The sequence below is a fragment of the Biomphalaria glabrata genome, chromosome 5, assembly GCF_947242115.1.
Source record: "Biomphalaria glabrata chromosome 5, xgBioGlab47.1, whole genome shotgun sequence".
Classification (NCBI taxonomy): Eukaryota; Metazoa; Mollusca; class Gastropoda; family Planorbidae; genus Biomphalaria; species Biomphalaria glabrata.
Genome location: NC_074715.1, coordinates 11,874,770 through 11,894,002, shown reverse-complemented (window position 1 = coordinate 11,894,002; position 19,233 = coordinate 11,874,770). Strand labels below are relative to the sequence as shown.

Here is a 19,233-nt window from a genome sequence, read left to right as displayed (position 1 = left end):
CAAGCAACAAAGAATGAAGTACATAGCCAAGAGCCTCACATCCCATTTTAAACTATGGGCTAGGACTGAAACTAACCTAAGAAATCGTCAGCAGAGAAATGGTCAGCATCCCAGACCTGCATGTTGAGCCTGGCTGGAATCTTGGACTCGGTCTCGTCCCAAGAGAACAAGGTCTCCTTCCGAGAGATGACTATTTTCTCCTCGGCCACCAAATAGTCGAAAGGGAAGACGAATCTCCAGTTAAAGTTTCCTTCACCTGTTAAAGATCTGAAATCAAAGAGTATATCTTTGGAGTCATTAATGGACAGACGTACGTCATCTAAACACATATATCTACCTATCCCTTAGTCTGTTGGACCGTTGGGGCACCATGCAAAATTCGTCGACCGTCCCTCTCCCATTCCTCTCTGTCTTTGTCTTAGAACCTCTTTCAATGGATTATTATTACTATATCTGTTAATGTCGTAGGCGATCTTTTTTTTTAGGCGAGCGTAGAAATACGGCGTTACAGAGGTGCCATCTATAAGCATGATAAAGATCAACTCAGGCGCCATTTTGCCTTCCGTGGCATAGATGAAAGTAGCTGGCAGCAGATGGCCTCTGAAAGAGACAGTTGGAGGGCTCTCAAAACGGTCGCGGGACACACGTTTCACAAAAGAGAATAAGCCCAGAGAGAACTGAGCAGTGATCCAAGGCAGTGCTTCCCAAACTGTGTTCCGCGGAACCCCTTGCGAATCCTAAATAGGTATTCCACGAACCACTTGAACAAAAGTTTCCGCTAAATACATCGAATGCGCGAAGTGTTCCTTAAAGGCAGTATTTCCCAAACTTTCAACATATGCGTAACCCCTCAATAATTTTCGTAACTCTGAGTACCCCTCGCCCCCTCCCCCCCCCCCAAAAAAAAAAGATAATTATCGAAAATAATAAATGAAAAATAAAATTCTTCATAACAAATAGATATTAAAGTTATATTATAACTAACACAAATTTGCAGCAATGAGAAGGAGAAGCATAGTTAATGCGTACCCACTTCAAACTCATCTCGTACCCCTAGGGGCACGCGTACCCCACTTTGGGAAACACTGCTTTAAGGAAAAGGTTTGGGAAACACTGATATAGGGGCATGGAAGACGCACTCTGTAAAAGCAGCAATAATATTTACATAATAATGTCATTGTGATTGCTGGTGTGATCGTATCCATATGGTTATGTTATTTTAAATATGTATTTTTGCTACAGATTATCTAGCCATCTTCGTCTTCCAGGACTTTTTGTTTTCTTAAGATAGTTTGAATTTATCGACTTCTGCTCTGTCAATCAAACTGAAGACACGCTGAGACCTGACTTCGCGTGATCTGTCATAACATCTCTCTGCCCGCAACAAGGCAAGGGCACTGCCAGGTCACACTAGATCTACAGACATTCAGCCAATCTGATGTTTGGACTATTAACTCTCCAGAAACATACAAACGTCTGCTGGAATAATAGCAGACGTAAATGACGCAAACTTTCGCGCCTGCGCACTCGAGACTTTTACGCTCACACGCGCATGAGCACTAACGACTTTTGTATTTTTTTATTTTATTTTTATGAACAGGTTTGAAAGATGAGAAAGGTTTTGGTAACAGGTGCAATAATTTCTTGCTACGCGTGAACTATTTAGTCAAACTTGCGAACCCAGATATCAAAGAAAAGTTCCAGAGCTTGTAGATCTGGTAGCAGACAGTGAGGTTAGACCCTCAAGTGTTGAGATACTAGCGAGGTAATCTCGACTTATATTGTTTCGGTTATCTCATGAGCTCTCTCTTGATACTTTTTATTTTTCTTTTAAAGAGAGAGAGAGAGAGAGAGAGAGAGAGAGAGAGAGAGAAAGAGAGAAAGAGAGAGAGACCTTAACGCTTCTAAAAAGATAAGTCAGAAAACAAAAAACTTACATTTTGCCAACCATAAAATTTGGGATAAGGACTTGACAACTTCGAGTCGTTATCAGAATAGGCTTTGCCAAGTACGCGTCATTATCAGAATAGCCAGTTTCAACTTTGAGTGTCTACCAAGTGAGAAAATCTCCAGAAAGCGCTGGAGGAGATCTTGGAAAAGTGTGTTCCCTAGGGGGAGTAGTCATTGTAGGATTTAGATCGGTCACGAATTTTTGGCATTTGTTGGGACTGAAGTGGTTTTGATGACTTTTGTTGAATTTTAATATCGACAGATCAAGATGGGTGTCAGAAGTAAAAGCTTCTTACTGCTAACCTTAAGAGACAGTAAATTGAAGTTTTACCACAAGTAAGTTTTTACCTTTAGAGAATTTCCCTTTATGTTTCTCTATAGTAAAGGCGCGGTGGCTGTGGGGTAAAGCGCTTGCCTTTCGAACCGGAGGGGTTCGAATCTGTTGAAGACTGGGATTTTTAATATTGGAATCATTAGGACGCTTCTGAGCCCATCCAGCTGTAATGAGTACCTGATATTATCTTATCTTATAAGATAAAGACGTTACTACAATGAGAAGATGATTACGTCCAACGCGTGTTCCTAGGTCAATCTAGTCATGCATGTTAACTAATGATTTAAATTCTGCCAAATCATTGATTTTCCTGGCTGACTCAGGCAACCCATTCCATGCTCCAATAGCACTAAGGAAGAAGGAGCGTTTGTTCACATTTGTCCTAGTATATGGTACAAAGAATGTACCTTTATCTTTTGTCTTTCTAAGTATTTTCTGAGGTTTTGATTTTATATTTGAAGGTAATGGTTCAGGGCTTTGTGTATAATTGCTACTTTACTTCTATTCTAGTTGGGGAACAGTAAAGGCAGTTGGTCGTTATGCTGCCCACATGACATCCTAGTTAACTGTTGGCCACAGAAACATGACCTTTACATCATCTGCCCTATAGCCCACATGGTCTAACATAGAACTTTACTTTTGTTTTTTCTTTAGTAAGTTTCCCCCTACAGTTTTACGTTCTTGTACAATAGTATTTATCCCTATACTGTGTTTAGCGCGTAGTGAACCAAACTAATAACAAAAAATGGCTGGTGGCTCTACTACTTTTTGATATTGGGCCGGAGCCGGATATGACAGGATAGTAAAATTTTATATTCGACCGGAGCCGGAGCGACTATCCGGTGCACCACCTTAGCAAATGGCTCCTATCACATAAAAAAGTTCCTCTACGACGGCGGTTCTAAGACTTTTTTTTTGACCATTGAACCGCTTTATACAGTCAAAACTTTCCCATGACCCCTGAGTGAAAAGCTACTTAAATGTACAGTAAATATGTTAGAAATGTAAAACAACAACAACAAAAGAAACAATGATTTGTTGAAGGAGTCTTTATTGAGATTACATTTTTTTTTTAATGTAAAAAAAATCATGGCTCGGATGATGTTGATGATATCTTATGAGTGTATTTTTTATCCGGCTTAAAGTAGTAACCGCAAATCTTCACGAGAACACATTTCGAATCGGTTTCTTTGATTTGTAACGGGATTCGTATAGACAAAGAAGCCACGATGTACCAAATATCAAGACGGGAAAGCAGTCAACTTTTGTTCAATGACTCGTAAAACACAGGATCTAAAATTGGACTCTGTTTTTGTTTTGTGGTCCCCTTGTTCAAACCTTGGTTGAAGTTCCTTGTTTCTGGATATTTCAGTAAGGTGCTCCTGTAGTAGTAGGGATCGGTCATTGGGATCTGAATGTGCACAACAGGGCTCAATACCTAGTCGGGAATATCCAATTGAAGAATGTCTTCAAATATTTGGTTTAGGTCGCCTTAGAATACTACGTAATAAACATACAAAACAGTAGTGCGTGGCGAATAGATTAGTTTTAAAATTATCCGATAAGATAAACTGGCCATTAGCTAAGAAGTTATTTCAATTGTATACAATTTTCATCTTTCTCTGAAACCCCACATTTTGAGAACAACTACGGCTCTATACGAGATGAACCATAGTCGTTCTACGACTAGAGGAGGTCAACATTTTGCGTATATATGTATACACACATACACACACATTCGATTAGTATGTCCATTGAGCTCTGTTCCAATTTTGTTTGTGGACGTGGGTGGGATTTGATCAGTGGCGTAGCTAAGGTGGGGGGGGGAGAATTTAAAAATGAGTGGGTTTTTTTACATTAAAAATTAAATATTACGCAAAATGCAGGGGTCCCCAAAGAGGTCAAGCCTCCCGTGCCCTCAAACGATAGAAAATTTCTAGCTTCGCCCCTGGATTTGATATCAGGACAGCGTCCGTGCCGTTAGGCACTAAGAAAATAATACTCAAGTATTAAATCTCAAATTAATAACATAGTAGGTGAGAAATATTTGGAGTGAGTTATAACTGTGATAAAAGAGAGAAAACCAGAGAAAGAAGGAGTAAAAGAGAGAGAGAGAGAGAGAGAGAGAGAGAATGAGAGATGCTGTTTTAAAAAGCAATTTTCTGAAACAGAATGAAGTAAAAAACCCAGGCGTCGATGGATTGTCTGTTTGTGTATAGCAACACATCCCCATGGCATTTAGTAAAAGGTCTTATGTTGACACGATGAGGCCTACTCATGCATGACTGATAAACAGCGTTGAAAGATGGGGTGCTGGGGCGGTGAGCCAAGGAGCCAGGAAAGCTCAAGTCAACCATGCATCGGAGAAAACAAAATTCACCCCCGGCCCGCATCTTCTCCCTTCCAGTCGTGGCGCCCCCACGTAGCAGGTCAAAAAGTAGCTCCTCTTAAGAAAACATCCCGTGACAGATTCCGGGCAGCTGGATCCCTGCACGCCCTGCTCAGCGCCCCCCTGTTCCCCGCCACTGCGGCAGCCAGATCAACAAATACTGGACAATTAGCCGCCTCACCCAGCTTGGATTTATTAGTCTTGGGACTTATCTTTCTCTCTTGTCTAAACTTAACAAAGTAAGACCTTTTTTTTTTGTTCATTTCCAACATTCCGGCATGTTTCTATGTACTGAAGTGATTCCTTATACAGGGCCGGATTAAAACCTTATGATGCCCCAATTACAATATAATTTTGGTGCAATTCCATCTTGTTAAATGATTTTCGTTTTGGTTCTCTAGTCAAATGGTAAGCAAGGCGTCGTCATGAGGATGTACTGCGGATTCAATACTGAAATTTTACACGATTAACAAATGGTTTATATAAGTTAGTGGCCAGATGTTGAATTAAATTAATTTAGTTTATTTTACATTCTAGATAGATTAGACCGTTAGATAAATATATATCACACTGTGGTTCTAAAAGTAAAGGTATTACACTGTGTATCTAAAAGTATGGGTATTACAATGTGTATCTAAAAGTATGGGTATTACAATGTGTATCTAAAAGTATGGGTATTACAATGTGTATCTAAAAGTATGGGTATTACAATGTGTATCTAAAAGTATGGGTATTACAATGTGTATCTAAAAGTATGGGTATTACAATGTGTATCTAAAAGTATGGGTATTACAATGTGTATCTAAAAGTATGGGTATTACAATGTGTATCTAAAAGTATGGGTATTACAATGTGTATCTAAAAGTATGGGTATTACAATGTGTATTTGAAAGTATGGGTATTACAATGTGTATCTAAAAGTATGGGTATTACAATGTGTATCTAAAAGTATGGGTATTACAATGTGTATCTAAAAGTAAGGGTATTACAATGTGTATCTAAAAGTAAAGGTATTACAATGTGTATTTAAAAGTAAGGGCATTACAATATGAATCTAAAAGTCAGGGTATAACAATAAGGTTCTAAAAGTAAGGGTATTACAATGTGTATCTAAAAGTAAGGGTATTACTATCTATATCTAAAAGTATGGGTATTACAATGTGGTTCTAAAAGTAAAGGTATTATAATGTGTATTTAAAGTTAGGCTTTTACAATGTTACACGCTTGATTGCACACTCATTCAAGTAGACTAATAGAGTAGGCCAGAAGAGAGAAACATTTTATCCAAGATGTCCAGCAAAGCTTCAAGTTAATAAAATACACTGGCCTAAACGTATTGCATTTCAAGAAATGGTCTTTGTACAGACTCTAGGCAGTAGGGCAAGGTGTGCACAGGTGTGTGCACTATAAAGTAGGGCAAGGTGTGCACATGTGTGTGCACTGTGAGGAGTAACAATAACAACAAAAGAACAGAATTCAAGTCTAGACCCTAGGAAACTCCAAAATAATCAACAAGCAAAATATGAAAACTGTTTCCAAAAAAAAAAAAAATGTATCTAAGGGAAAGAACTACACATTTACAACAATAACTCTCAATAATGTCGAAATTATTTTACTTGTTCTATATCAAAACAAAATAAAATAATTAATTACTTTTTAAAAATTTATTCGTATTTAGTTCGGTACAATGAATAAGTGTTTACAAGAAATAGTGTGGGAGAAAAAACATGTAGAGTTATTTAAGGAGACATATTTTGCCATATCTCTAAATATTGAAGGATTAATTTCTCTTGTTGGTATCAAACAAAGTAATTAATTATCAGTAATAAATTGACTAATTGTTTACTTTTTTTTATTGATTCGTGCATTGTTTTTACCAATGAATAATTGTGCAAAGTTTCAACTTGATCCGAGAATGGGTGTGGGAGACATAGCTTGTTGAACATTTTTACGAGACAGACAGACAGACAGAACGACACGATATAAGCTCTTTAATACTTAATAACTAAGGGATTCGAACATTTATTTAACTCATGTATGTTGAATTTAAGTCTCGGGAACCTGTAAATCAACAGCGTCAACTGACCTGTAGTGTATATCAGTGGACTGCATGTCCTCGGACCCTTTGATCCAACCCTTGACATATATGTCTGACATCTTCTCCCCTGTAAAGAAAGCATCGTCCTCGAGCACCACGTCATCCGTGTTCCAGATGATACACCTGAGCTCATAGCTGTGGATGTAACAACATGGGTCAGTGAACAAGAAAAGTGGGAAAGTGAAGAGGTGGGGGATAAAGAGGGTATCCCTTGTGAATGTTGCCGTGATCGCTTTTTAATTGCATTATATAACAACAAATTGAAATGTGTACAACTTGAATTCGAACCTGAGGGCTCAAGCCTTTACGTCATCAGTGCTGTACATCTCAAGGTCTGAAAGGGGGATACTTATTTATAAATCACAAGACGACTACTTCTTATGATATCTCAATATAATGCGAACCAGGCTTTCGACGTGGACTAACAGTGGAGCACTAATTAATGAAGTCATTTTAAACAATAGGAAGAAGAATATAGTTACAGAAATAATGTGATTAAGCAGAGACTTGGATTGTTATACCACTATCAATCTGTTATAGGCCTGTAGCACCAAACTGCTAGTTGACAACTAAACCGCTGTAAGCGTATTATAGTTCAACTTGTAAAACTTGAAAGAACTTAAATAACTTCGTTTGTCAACAAAACTGAATAGAACTTTTATTATAGTATAGACAAAATCCAGTTGGTATGAGATAAAATAAATGTATAGACTTGAGTAATTAATATTTTTTAACAAATCTAACTCTCACCAGTCTCACCCTCTGGAGTCGTCTGTCCTAAGACCAATGACGACAAAGCCACATATCTTGCATCATTCGTAACCAATCACCATAGAAACAGACACACACACACACACCATAACAGGTGCAAAGCCAGATACACACATATTGTGTTAATAGTACGTTAGCGATAACTTCCACTGAGTGATGATACAATGGGATTGGTTTATTAGAATGATTAATTTGATTAATTGTATCGACCCGCCCCCACATTCCCTGAAGTGGTAGAGGGCATGTTACTTTACATCTGAGCCTTTTATTTTTATCGCCGTTGGAGCAGGTAGGCCTTTAGCAATGGAGAAGTATCGTGGTTACAGTTGACAGCAGTATATGTATAGTGTAACCAGTGGCGTCACTAGAGTGGGTGTCACCCGGTGCGGACCGCACCCCCGCACTCCCCCCCCCCCTAGTGACGCCTCTTAGTGGCGTGGGAACAAAATAAATAAAACAACATGGTATTCTCAAAGTAGAAATGGAAAAAGTACCTCTTGGGTTTCCTTGGTGAAATGTCAACAGGAGGTCCAGGGGCTGGCATGTCCATTGGAAACATGTCTACAAACATCTCCAGTTTACCCTGAACACAAATGAGGCATGAAATCATTAGGTTTGATCACATGGATAGATAACACACAAGGGATACAATCGGTATAATCTTAGAGCCTAGAGCTGAGATCAGTTTTTTTTAACCCGAGGGACACGAACGCCCTCGCACCCGCTCCATTCTAACCGTAAAAAGGTGTTTAGAACGCTGAGTCTCGAACTCATTTCTAATGAAGAACAATTCTATGAGAGAGAGAGAGAGAGAGAGTGAGAAAGAGAGAGACATATCTTTTGGTTGCCTTCCCACTATAAGGAATGTGTAAGCTAGCAATGGGTTTTGATAACGAGGGTAAAATTGTACTTCGACGCAAACACTTTTTTTTTCAGAAGTTCAAAAAGTCTTACATTGTCTAAAACAAAGAAAACAAATTTCATGCTCTCTCCCACGACAAGTAATATCGTACTATCCCAGAAATTGTTCAGAGTTCATGCGTTCAATTGGTTGTCCTATTTTCCTGCTGTGGACACGGTGAAGATCCTTAGACATCCCACATCAAATGAAATGCTCAAGCTTGAGATTTTTTTAAGTTCACTATCTTCTTTAGTTACCTTATTCAGTTATCTTATTATATTTGTTTTTAGATTACATTGCCATAAACACAGAAAACAAATATTTTTTTTTACATTGTCAAAAACTCAATTTTTTCAAACCTCATGAACGAAATTAAATATGCAAATTTGAAAATATTTTTTTTTTTTTTTATATATTTAAAAGTAATTATACATTTTTTCGGTTCTTTTAATTTGCATATTGTTATAATTATTGTATAGGATGTAGGTATTAAGTCATAGGCCTTGGAAATCATAATTATGTGATCAGAGACACTCTGGGATTTTTTAAAAACATCGTCTACAGAGAAACATAACATTCCTAATAAAAAATACATAGAAAGGCCAATACCCTCGCCAGTGGAATTAAACCTAAGGGCTACCAGCCAGTGCTAATATTATTTAGTATGTTTGAGTACTCGTGCCAATACATTTTGACCGTTGCCCATCTACGCGCACTGACCTGTTCTATTCCAGGCTTTTCTGGATGGAACAGTGGCCTGGTCTCGACGTGTTCTGGAACCAAATGGCAGCCCACTTTCGGAATTTCATGCCAGTTATTCAGTGCAGCCAGGGCCAAGTGTTCGTCTGTGGCCTTCTTCATCCCTGGAACAGACGGAGTGGGGGGGGGGGGGATGTAATATTAAAGATGTGGAAATCATTATGAACGTTAATATTTGTAACGTTTGTGACATTACAATTTGTACTTTTATTTTTTGTCTATTGGAGCTACATTTTGATGTTGTCTAATACACGTGTTATTTTTATGAAAGTAAATCACAACAAACAAAAACAAACTTTCAAAATTATGCATATTATTTATTTTACTAATTATTTACCTTTTTTCATTTGTCTAACCAGTGTTTCCCATTTTTTTTTTAATTAACATTCAACAAAAATTTTGGAATATTTTGCTTATTAAAATTCCTCTTATCAGCTTGCAAACTGTTCATGTGGTAAAAAAAACAATAACATCGGTGGACAAGGGTCTCGAAAACGGCTCTAACGATTATCCTAGAAATATATTGGTATGTCTACTAAACAAAACATAGTGCTGGATAAATCTTTAACGGTTTTGTTTTTACCATTTTCGTCTTCTAGTTCCATCGGGGCGGTAAAAATTCTGTTGGACACTCGGACCTTGCCTGGCTGGTAATAGGGTCCGTCCACTTTACTGTCTTTACACAGCCTGGCCAATATTTGGGTCGGTTTTTGTGGATCTCTCCAAGCATTGTAGCCGTGACTGAAAACATAGAATATCAGCTATAATACACTAAAAAAAAAAAGTCATTTAACTATTTCTCTCCTAACTGAGGATACCAACGTTGATTTCACCAGAATCTGGTAAACAATTACGGAGAGAAAGAGTTAAAGTTTATAAATTTTAGTCTTAGCTTAGAGAATAGAGTTTTGATGACTGAAATTTGGCAGACGTCGCCGGTGTGTGGCGTGTGCAGAAAGTCCTGGTCAAATAGGGTGTCCACAGGGACTGGACATCGGGGAAAAAGAATATGTCACACTTACACAAAAGTTTACACACATATGAAACCCATCCCCTTGAGGAATACACTATATCAGTGAACACTTTGCTTATTTTTTTTAAAGAGAGATTAACTCACGTGGTGGCCTACTAGTTAATTATTCCAGTAGATCGTGGAACACCTATTCAGGCCTCGCGGAACACTAGGGTTCCCCGGAACACAGTTTTGGAAGCACTGCATTTATATGATAAAAACTGCTCGCTGACATCATGAAGACATTAATTGAACTTTGACTTGTTTATGTGTTCATATGAGTGAGTATTATGTGTTTTCTTATGCTGATTTCTTATGGGCTACCCCCTTTTTTATAATCTCATAATTAAAACATCTTTTTACAAAATATTGTAATTACTTTGCGAAAGTCATAAATAATCAAAATCAATATAAAATTCTTGTATCGAAAACAAACTTCACATTCGTATAATATTAAGCTGAAGAACTACACTGCAGAAGGTACAGTGCACAGACCTATATATATATATATTATCTAGACTGGATATGGATATGTTGTAAAACTAAAAAAAAAAAAAATATTAGAAAAAAAAAAAAAAAAACAAGGGTTTGTTTTGTAAAGTAGATAAGTTAAGTTTTTTTTCAACCCTAACCTATGTAACATATAATTTAATGTTTAGATCTAGATCTAGTAATTGAACATCGAAAATAAGAGCACACTCGACTCCTAATTATTATTTTGCAATTTTTAAAGACATAATCTAGAAAGATCTTGGTAATCAATCTATTTAATTGTACATAAGATGATTAAAAGCAACAGAAGTGAATTATTTCGAAACTAACAGGAAATGGCTTTATTTCATATATTTGCGTGAATATATAGTTCTGTGATTAATAGCCCATTCTAATTAAAATCCGAGAAAATGGTATTGCAATATTTCTAAACTTTGAAAACTAAAGATCATTACTTATTCTAAGACAGAAACGATTGATTGGGGTGACTTCCCTTACAGCTAGAAAAAGAGTTACGTACATAAAAATCTCTATATATAGATCTGTGAAGTGCTCAATAGCGGATAAGAATTTTTTTTTCCGATTTCCAGTCTAGATATAATATAGGCCTATATAGACCTGAGGTACAGTGCACTAATATGCAAAAGTGAGATAGTACCGTAATCGAATATTTAAATATTGAACTTCAACAAAAATTCATATTCAAATCTCGAACCATAATGTTATAATTTTAGATTCTGGCATGATTCACAAAAACTTTTAAAAAACTGAGTTTGAAGTTTATAGAAAAAAAAAAAGGTTCAGATATTAAGTTTAAGAATCAATTTTTAGGATCAAGTTCTTTAACAAAAATCAACTTCTTATAAATTATAGCTGTGACATCCTGAAGATCATGTTCCAGCAATGTATATTGGATCAGTCCATCCATCAGTTTGAAAGTTGTCCGGACACAACGTGAAAGTTTTTACTTTGTCCGGACATTTGGAATAAATCATTAAGATGATCAGAGCTGCAGGTAGAGAGAAATGAGGAGATAAAGAGGAGAGGAGAAAGAGGAGAGGAGAAAGGGAAGAGGAGAAAGGGGAGAGGAGAAAGGGGAGAGGAGAAATGGAAGAGGAGAAATGGGGAGAGGAGAAATGGGAGAGGAGAAATGGGGAGAGGAGAAATGGGAGAGGAGAAAGGGAATAGGAGAAAGGGGAGAGGAGAAAGGGGAGAGGAGAAATGGAAGAGGAGAAAAAGGAGAGGAGAAAGAGGAGAAATGGGAGAGGAGAAATGGGAGAGGAGAAATGGGAGAGGAGAAAGGGGAGAGGAGAAATGGAAGAGGAGAAAAAGGAGAGGAGAAAGAGGAGAAATGGGAGAGGAGAAATGGGAGAGGAGAAAGAGGATATGAGAAAGAGGAGAGGAGAAATGGGAGAGGAGAAATGGGAGAGGAGAAATGGGAGAGGAGAGATGGGAGAGGAGAAAGAGGAGAGAAGTAAGAGGAGAGGAGAAAAGAGGGAGGAGAAAAGAGGAGAGGAGAAAGAGGAGAGGAGAAATGGGAGAGGAGAAATGGGAGAGGAGAAAGAGGAGAGGAGAAAAGAGGAGAGGAGAAAAGAGGAGAGGAGAAAAAGAGAGAGAGAGAACCTCGAAGAAATGGAAAGAATGAGAGAGAAAAGGGGAGAGAGAGACAGAGTGAGAGTGTGAGAGAGACAGAGTGAGAGTGTGAGAGTGAGAGAGTCAGGAAGGGGAACAGAGAGAGACAAAGAGAGAGACAAAGAGAGAGAGAGAGAGAGGGAGTTCTTGAAAAGTAAAAAGTGAGTGAGGAAGAAGGGGAGTAATAGTGATGGAAAAGAGATGCTCACTTACCTAGATGAGAGAGAAAGAGAGAAAGAGAGACAGTGATAGAAACAGAGAAAGAGATATATAGAGAAAGAGAGAGTTTCAGCCAGTCACAGACATTTCATATTTCTTCCACATTTATCGCACATTAAATGTAAATATCTACATTTTTAAAACAAAATTATAAAGTTCTTTTGTAAAAGAAAGCACTAAAATGTTAAAACATAACATAATTCCAACATGACATACATAAGAGTGCTAAAAATAGAACGTCCTTGACTCACAGTTCATATTTCTGCGCCAGTCCACAGGAAGCGCGATGCCGGCTGTAGTATCGATTCTCCAAGTCTAGTTTCGTCTCTCCTATCAAGTCGTCCACTCCTATGAGATCCCAGTCATAAACTTGAACAGTCAACAATGACTCCATGGGAAACGTGGCTTCAAATTCAAAACACCTGAACAAAATCAAAAACAAAACACAAAGAAAAACTTAACAACACAATTTCTGAGCTGGATATTCATTCGCGGACGGCACTGACCAGCCTGGCATCTCTGCCAAAGCCCCGGTCTTAGTTGACAAGTTACAGCCATTATTCGGCAACTCTAGCAGATCCGGGGCGCTGTTGTTGGCGATTGTAAGACTAAAAATGAGAAATGTAACTCTTTTTGTTCTGCATTTTAGAAAAACATTAGCAAGGGCATTAACTCGTCCAGCAGAAGAACACAAGAAATTGTCTATCCTTGGACATTTCTTTGTTCTCAGCTAAGACTGGATACATCAGTTTGTCTTTTTTTTTTTTTTTTTAATACTGGCTCCGGTTACGGCTGGAATTTCTATCCTGATAATGCCAAGACAACCGGAATTTCATACCATGTAAAACAATGACCCCCCCCCCTTCTCCTATCCTTTTAATGCTAGCAGAAATGTCCGACCATCATTTCCTGTTTTAACTCGTTTGTTTGTTTGTTTGTTTTTTTTCATTCTAGTGACTTTCCGCTGACGTGACCTACTTCCAGGTGTACCAAACATAAGCAAATAACCTCGTTTTCGTATCGCAGCATTTATTCACTTCGTATCAATTCATATTAATCCGTAAACGAACGAAACAAATAAAACTTTTGAATGTTTAGTGCAAACATTGGAATAATGCACAGCCGTTTCGTATTGATATAGATTATAAACTCTAGTCGTCATATTTGGACCATAATACGCAAATCTAGAATGTGACCCTCTTTAAGAATTCGTCTTTTCAATAAAACATAGATGATATAAGACCAGAATTTAAAACACGTCGGATTGGATAAAAGGTGAAGGGGTCTTTTAGCATTACCCACCGGTTACGATCGTTGATTTGGTTCCAGGCTTGTATATTGTTTATTTTGCCATCGACCCCCTCCTTTTTTATAACTTGGACTGGCCCCGTAAATTCAAGTATCACTCCCCCCCCCCCCCAACTCTCCGCCCTAACAAACAGTCTTCTTTACACAATCTGACTAGACTTCTGCTTGTCAGTAATTTTAAAATATTGGATAGGCTCTGTGATATTTTTACATAGAGTATATCAACCCACTCTGTTTGTCTGTCTGTATGGTAAAAAGTTTGTACACGTTATTTCTTCCACACCCAATTTCGAATGAAGCTGAAATTTTGCATAATTATTTCACAAGAATCAATTGAAAAAAAAATAAAACAAAAAAAAATTAATTAATCAACTATTGGTAATTTTTTTAAACCTTAAACAAGAGAAAGAAATCGTACTTGATGTGTTGGTAGAAGTTTAATTAGTAGGACTCAATGTGATGTGCTCTCAAACTATTTAAAGTAACATGTTGTGAGTCATCGTGGTGGACGAGTGCTAAAACCCTTGATTCCCTAACCGAACCGTCTCGAGTTCATATCCCGGTTTTATTCTGGAATTTTTAGACGCCCGTTAGTCCGTCTAATGGGTACCTGACATTATTTGGGGAACTAAAGACGTTTTGGTCGTTGTGCTGACCACACGACACGCTTGTTAACCGACAGACATAGAAACAAATGAGTTTTACATTGATCGCAAGCTCTGAAAAGGTACCTTTGTAAATCACCGAGTCTTAGTAATAAGAAATGCAATCTTATCTTATTTGCATTTCTTATCTTATATAAGCATAGCATAAAGTAGGAGTAGAGAACTCAATAAATATCATTTATTTCAAATGTGTGTATGTGGATAGATAGATAGATAGATAGATAGATAGATAGATAGATAGATAGATAGATAGATAGATAGATAGATAGATAGATAGATAGATAGATAGATAGATAGATAGATAAGAGTCGCGGTGGCTGAGTGGTTAAGCACTTGGCTTCAGAACATCTCCTCCTATTGCCTCGCTTCTAACCCAAACGTCTTGGTATACGAGCCATCGGTAATAGGGATGAAAAGTTGACCTCGGATTTTTCCCAGACAGAAGTTTTGTTCAGACAGGAAGACAGAGGGAAGCTTTCCCTAGACCTACACTTTTGGGACAATAACAAAGGAACATATCTTATCTTATCTTATATAATACAGACGTTACTTCAAAAATGAAAATGATTACGTGCATTACATGCATTTTAGTCATGCATATTAACCAATGACTTAAATTCTGCCCAGTCACTGGTTTTCCTGGCTAGCTCAGGCAATCCATTCCATGCTCTAATAGCGCTAGGGAAGAAGGAGCATTTGTACAAATTTGTCCTAGCAAATGGAACGAGAAATGTGCCTTTATCTTTGTGTCTTTCTAGGATCTATGTTTTTTAAAGTTCGTTACTGTTAGTTGTTTAACTGAGTCGCTATGTGGTGAGGGGAGGGGGGGGTGAAACAAAAAAAAAAAACCCATCAAAGTATTATTGTCACATTACAGCACCAGTTCATTTGATACACCTGTGGGGCTCTGCCTTTTTCTTTTTTTTTTTTTAAATTTGCTGATCATTGAATCTTCTGCTTGGTGAGAGTTACAGAGATACGTGAGAGAATGTTAGAGATAGCTACATCCAGACACACACACACATCCAGACACACACACACACATCCAGACACACACACACATCCAGACACACACACGTCCAGACACACACATAAAGTATTGCAAACAAAGAAATTTGTTTAAATTTTAAAAGTTTCAACTTCATCGAATTTGTGTAAACATTATAAGCGCTATTAGAAAAACATTTTTTTAAAGAACTTTTTCTTTGTTTCGATTTTCTGTTTTTTTTTTTTATATTGAACTGAAAGAGAAAAAATAACACAAAAACAAAGCCAAAACATCAACGTGACTCAAACCTAGCAACAGAGCGCCACCCCTCCCCTCACAGTATATTCTTTCAACACCTTTGCTCTTCCCCCCCCCTCCCCCAGCGCCTTACATCCACAATAATGAGTAAGCGCTGACCATATGACAGGTGACAACCGCTATACTTGAGATGGCCTTATCAAACTTTTACGCCGTCATTTCAATAACACAAACAAAAACAAAACAAACAAAAAAAAAACACCACACCATAAGAGTTTCTTCTCATAATAAAGTGTCATTTTAGAGGTTTCTTTTTTTTTCTTTTCTTTTGTTTGTAAAATATTTTTTTTGACGCTCTACAACACGAAGTGTCAAATATTGACCATGTACTGAAATGAAAGTAAAACTATATCTGAGCATAGAACCGCCATCAACTGAGTCTAACCACGACCAAATAGCAACTGGAAACTTTTGGAATTGTATTTTTAAAAACATTTATTAAAAACCTATTATACAAAAGGATTGTTTGATAAAAAAAAATAAAAAATTACACATTTTTGTTAATGTTGCATATATGTGTGGTACATGTCTATTAAACTCAACTCGCATTTTTATTATTCATTATTTATATGTACAGCTAATTTATCTTTCTACATGCAAAATGTTATGGAGAGTGTTTGAGGGTGTGTGTTATGTAACTTTTTGTAGGAATGAAGCAAGCAAAAGGTCACATGAAATGAAAATTTGAATAAATTTGTGTTTTCATGTAAAAAAAGACGAAAAAACTCCAATTCTCACTTTCGATAAATTCAATACAATTGCTTTTTCTATCTTGAAGAGCTCTCTATTTCTCTCGATGACTGTTTTTCTTTATTACTATATGTCTTTCTTTTACTGTGTATTAAATTATTCCATTTTCTTTATCCTTCCTATATATAAATATTTCTCGTTTATCTTCCCTTGTTTTATCTTCCCATAAAGTTAAACAAGTTGAAAAGAAAAAAGAGATGATTGTTACGTCTGATATGTACCTATGTTTCAATCTAGTCTTGAATGTTAATTAGTGAGTTGGATCAAGTCTGAATCAAGCAACCCATTTATGGCACTAGGGAAGAAGGAGCACATGTATAAGTTTGTCCTAGCATAAACAAAAAAACAAAAAAAAGGTAATGAGTATGTTTCGCAAGCTTATTAGATGTAGATTTACATGTTAGTGACTATATCAGCGCAAGGTTACTAATGTAAACAATACCAACAAGATGGTGGATCAGCTTAGTACGCAAAAACTGTCGCGTCATATGTCGACGATCGTGCCTTTGTCTTTGTGTCCTTCTGAGAATTTCATTAGGTTTTGGTTTTATTTTTGTTAATTATAGTTTGGTTCTTGCGTTCTTCTTTATTCTCGGTCTCTCTGTCTGACTTTATTATGTCATTAAGTATCTCTTCTTATCTAGCTCTTTTTCATTCTTTCTATCAAACTCTTTCTCCTAGTGTCTTTGTCTTTAACTATTTCATCTTCTCTATCTACTTTTATTGAACTCTCCTCTCTCTCTCTCTCTAGCAGGAAGTTCGGAATTAGTCTATACTTCTTTTCTATCTCTGCTTAATTTTGTTTTAAAATTTCATGTACATGTTTGATGGTACACTATGTTACATTTTGTATTTTTAATGTACATTTTATGGCCACCAAGTTTACTGGCAAGTTTAAACAGGATAGATTTTTTTTTAATGACAAAATGATGCCCCCTACCTCCCCCCCCCCTTTTTTTTTACACCCTGTTTAAATTTGACAACTACTGAGGTGGGGACTAATAGGAGGGGATGCCAGCAATATTTTAAAGGGGGGGGGGATGAGCGACGATGCGTGACGCGGCCGACCTGTCTCCTATCCCAATCTTTCCCTTCCTGCTGCCCGCCCCCCTCCTTCCTTTTTTTCCAGAACGCCCCCCGATGACGGTACAGAGTCCTGGGAAAGATGATAGGCCCAGGGACCTGAAACTGATACCCTCGCTTCTAGCCCCATCGATTCGGGGGGCGCAGCCAGCGAGATTAGAAAAACTCGTTCTTCTCAGAGAGCGCGTAGCCGTGAAGCCGTAAAATAAACAAAAGAGAGAGAGAGAGAGAGAGAGGGAAGAGAGAGAGAAGAGTGGGCGGGGGAGGTGGGGTCATCCCCGTGAAAAGAGGAACAATAGACGGGACTCTTCTCTTTGCGGCACGCTATTCAAAACGTTTTTTTTTAAACATTTATTTTATCATCTTCCACCCTAACGCCCCGACCCCCACCCCCCTCTCTAGTACTATACACCCTTCTTACACACACTCCCTCACACACTCACACACACATGTCTAGGGGACCGTAGTGTGTGTGAAAGGCAGCTTTGTTCGTTTGTTATGTGTTGAAGATCTCAGTGTAGAAATAAAAAAAAACAAAATAAAAAAAAAAAAGGCGATGTGACTTAGCTCCCTTTGAAAAGAAGTGTCATTGCTAGTCACTGGCCAAGAATTCACGAGGGATTCCAAGGTTAGGACTGGTTGAGGCAGAAGTCGTCTGGTGGAGAGCTCGTGCACTCCTCTTCTCTTTTTTCAAATCCCCATAAAATATAGTGACAGAACAAAAAAATATTTTTGCCCCCGAAAGAAAGGGAGGTAACAAACAATTTAAATCTAAGGATTTAGTCAACTTGAGGCAGAAGTGACAACTTTTTGATAATAGAATAAATAAATGTAAATAAAAACGAATTGAGAAATTACCGTTAACGGAAATGAAGTAATTTGTGAAGGAAATTAAATACAAAAATTAAAAGAAAAAACAAAACAAAAACACATTTTGAAAATCGAAGCAAAATAAGTGTCAAAGAGTAGCTTCCCTTGAATTAGTCTATTTACTCCATAATTATTTTCAGATTTAATAACTTTATTTGTTGTTTTTTTTTTTTACACTTCTGGTGTAATTATACTAATTTTTTTAAAATTAGAAATCTGACGAGACCGCACATTTTCTCCAGCCTACACCCAGACAAACACTCTTACAGCAGCCCTCAAATACACTCACACAACCGCACACACAATAACACACACACAAAGGGACTTAGGAATTTGATATTCACCTTTATATTCCCCTCCCTCCTCTCCCCCCCCCCACAACAAAGACACGCACACTTCCTCCGTGTCCAGGTTGCCCAACTATCTGAAGTAAATCATTGACCGTCACAAAAGCAAGTTCTTTTTTTTTTCTTCTCTACCAGGAATTTCCAATTGGAAGTTGTGAGTTTGATAGATGGAGAGATAAAGGATTGGAGGAAGGGGGCCTCTTGGCGTCACTCGGTTAACACATCTGTAAGAAAGTAGGGGAGATAACGAGGAGGGTACGAGAGAGAGAATTAGGGATAAGAGCGAGGGAGAAATAGTATAACAGATACTGAATTAGAATTAGATAGATAGATAGATAGAAATATAG

At 37.5% G+C, this 19,233-nt stretch overlaps 1 protein-coding gene across 7 annotated transcripts in view; it reads right to left on the bottom strand.

Moving 5' to 3' along the window:
- Positions 1 to 19,233, bottom strand: part of LOC106074152 (otoferlin-like) — a 181,065-nt gene that overhangs the window by 27,340 nt on the left and 134,492 nt on the right. For all 7 annotated transcript variants that reach the window (XM_056030249.1, XM_056030247.1, XM_056030253.1 and 4 more), the window contains 6 exons: positions 12,809 to 12,979; positions 9,786 to 9,943; positions 9,164 to 9,306; positions 8,037 to 8,125; positions 6,760 to 6,906; positions 77 to 267 (listed from right to left, as the gene is read on the bottom strand). In XM_056030249.1, coding sequence (XP_055886224.1) covers positions 77 to 267; positions 6,760 to 6,906; positions 8,037 to 8,125; positions 9,164 to 9,306; positions 9,786 to 9,943; positions 12,809 to 12,979 — 899 coding nt within the window. The remainder of the gene's footprint in view (positions 1 to 76; positions 268 to 6,759; positions 6,907 to 8,036; positions 8,126 to 9,163; positions 9,307 to 9,785; positions 9,944 to 12,808; positions 12,980 to 19,233) is intronic.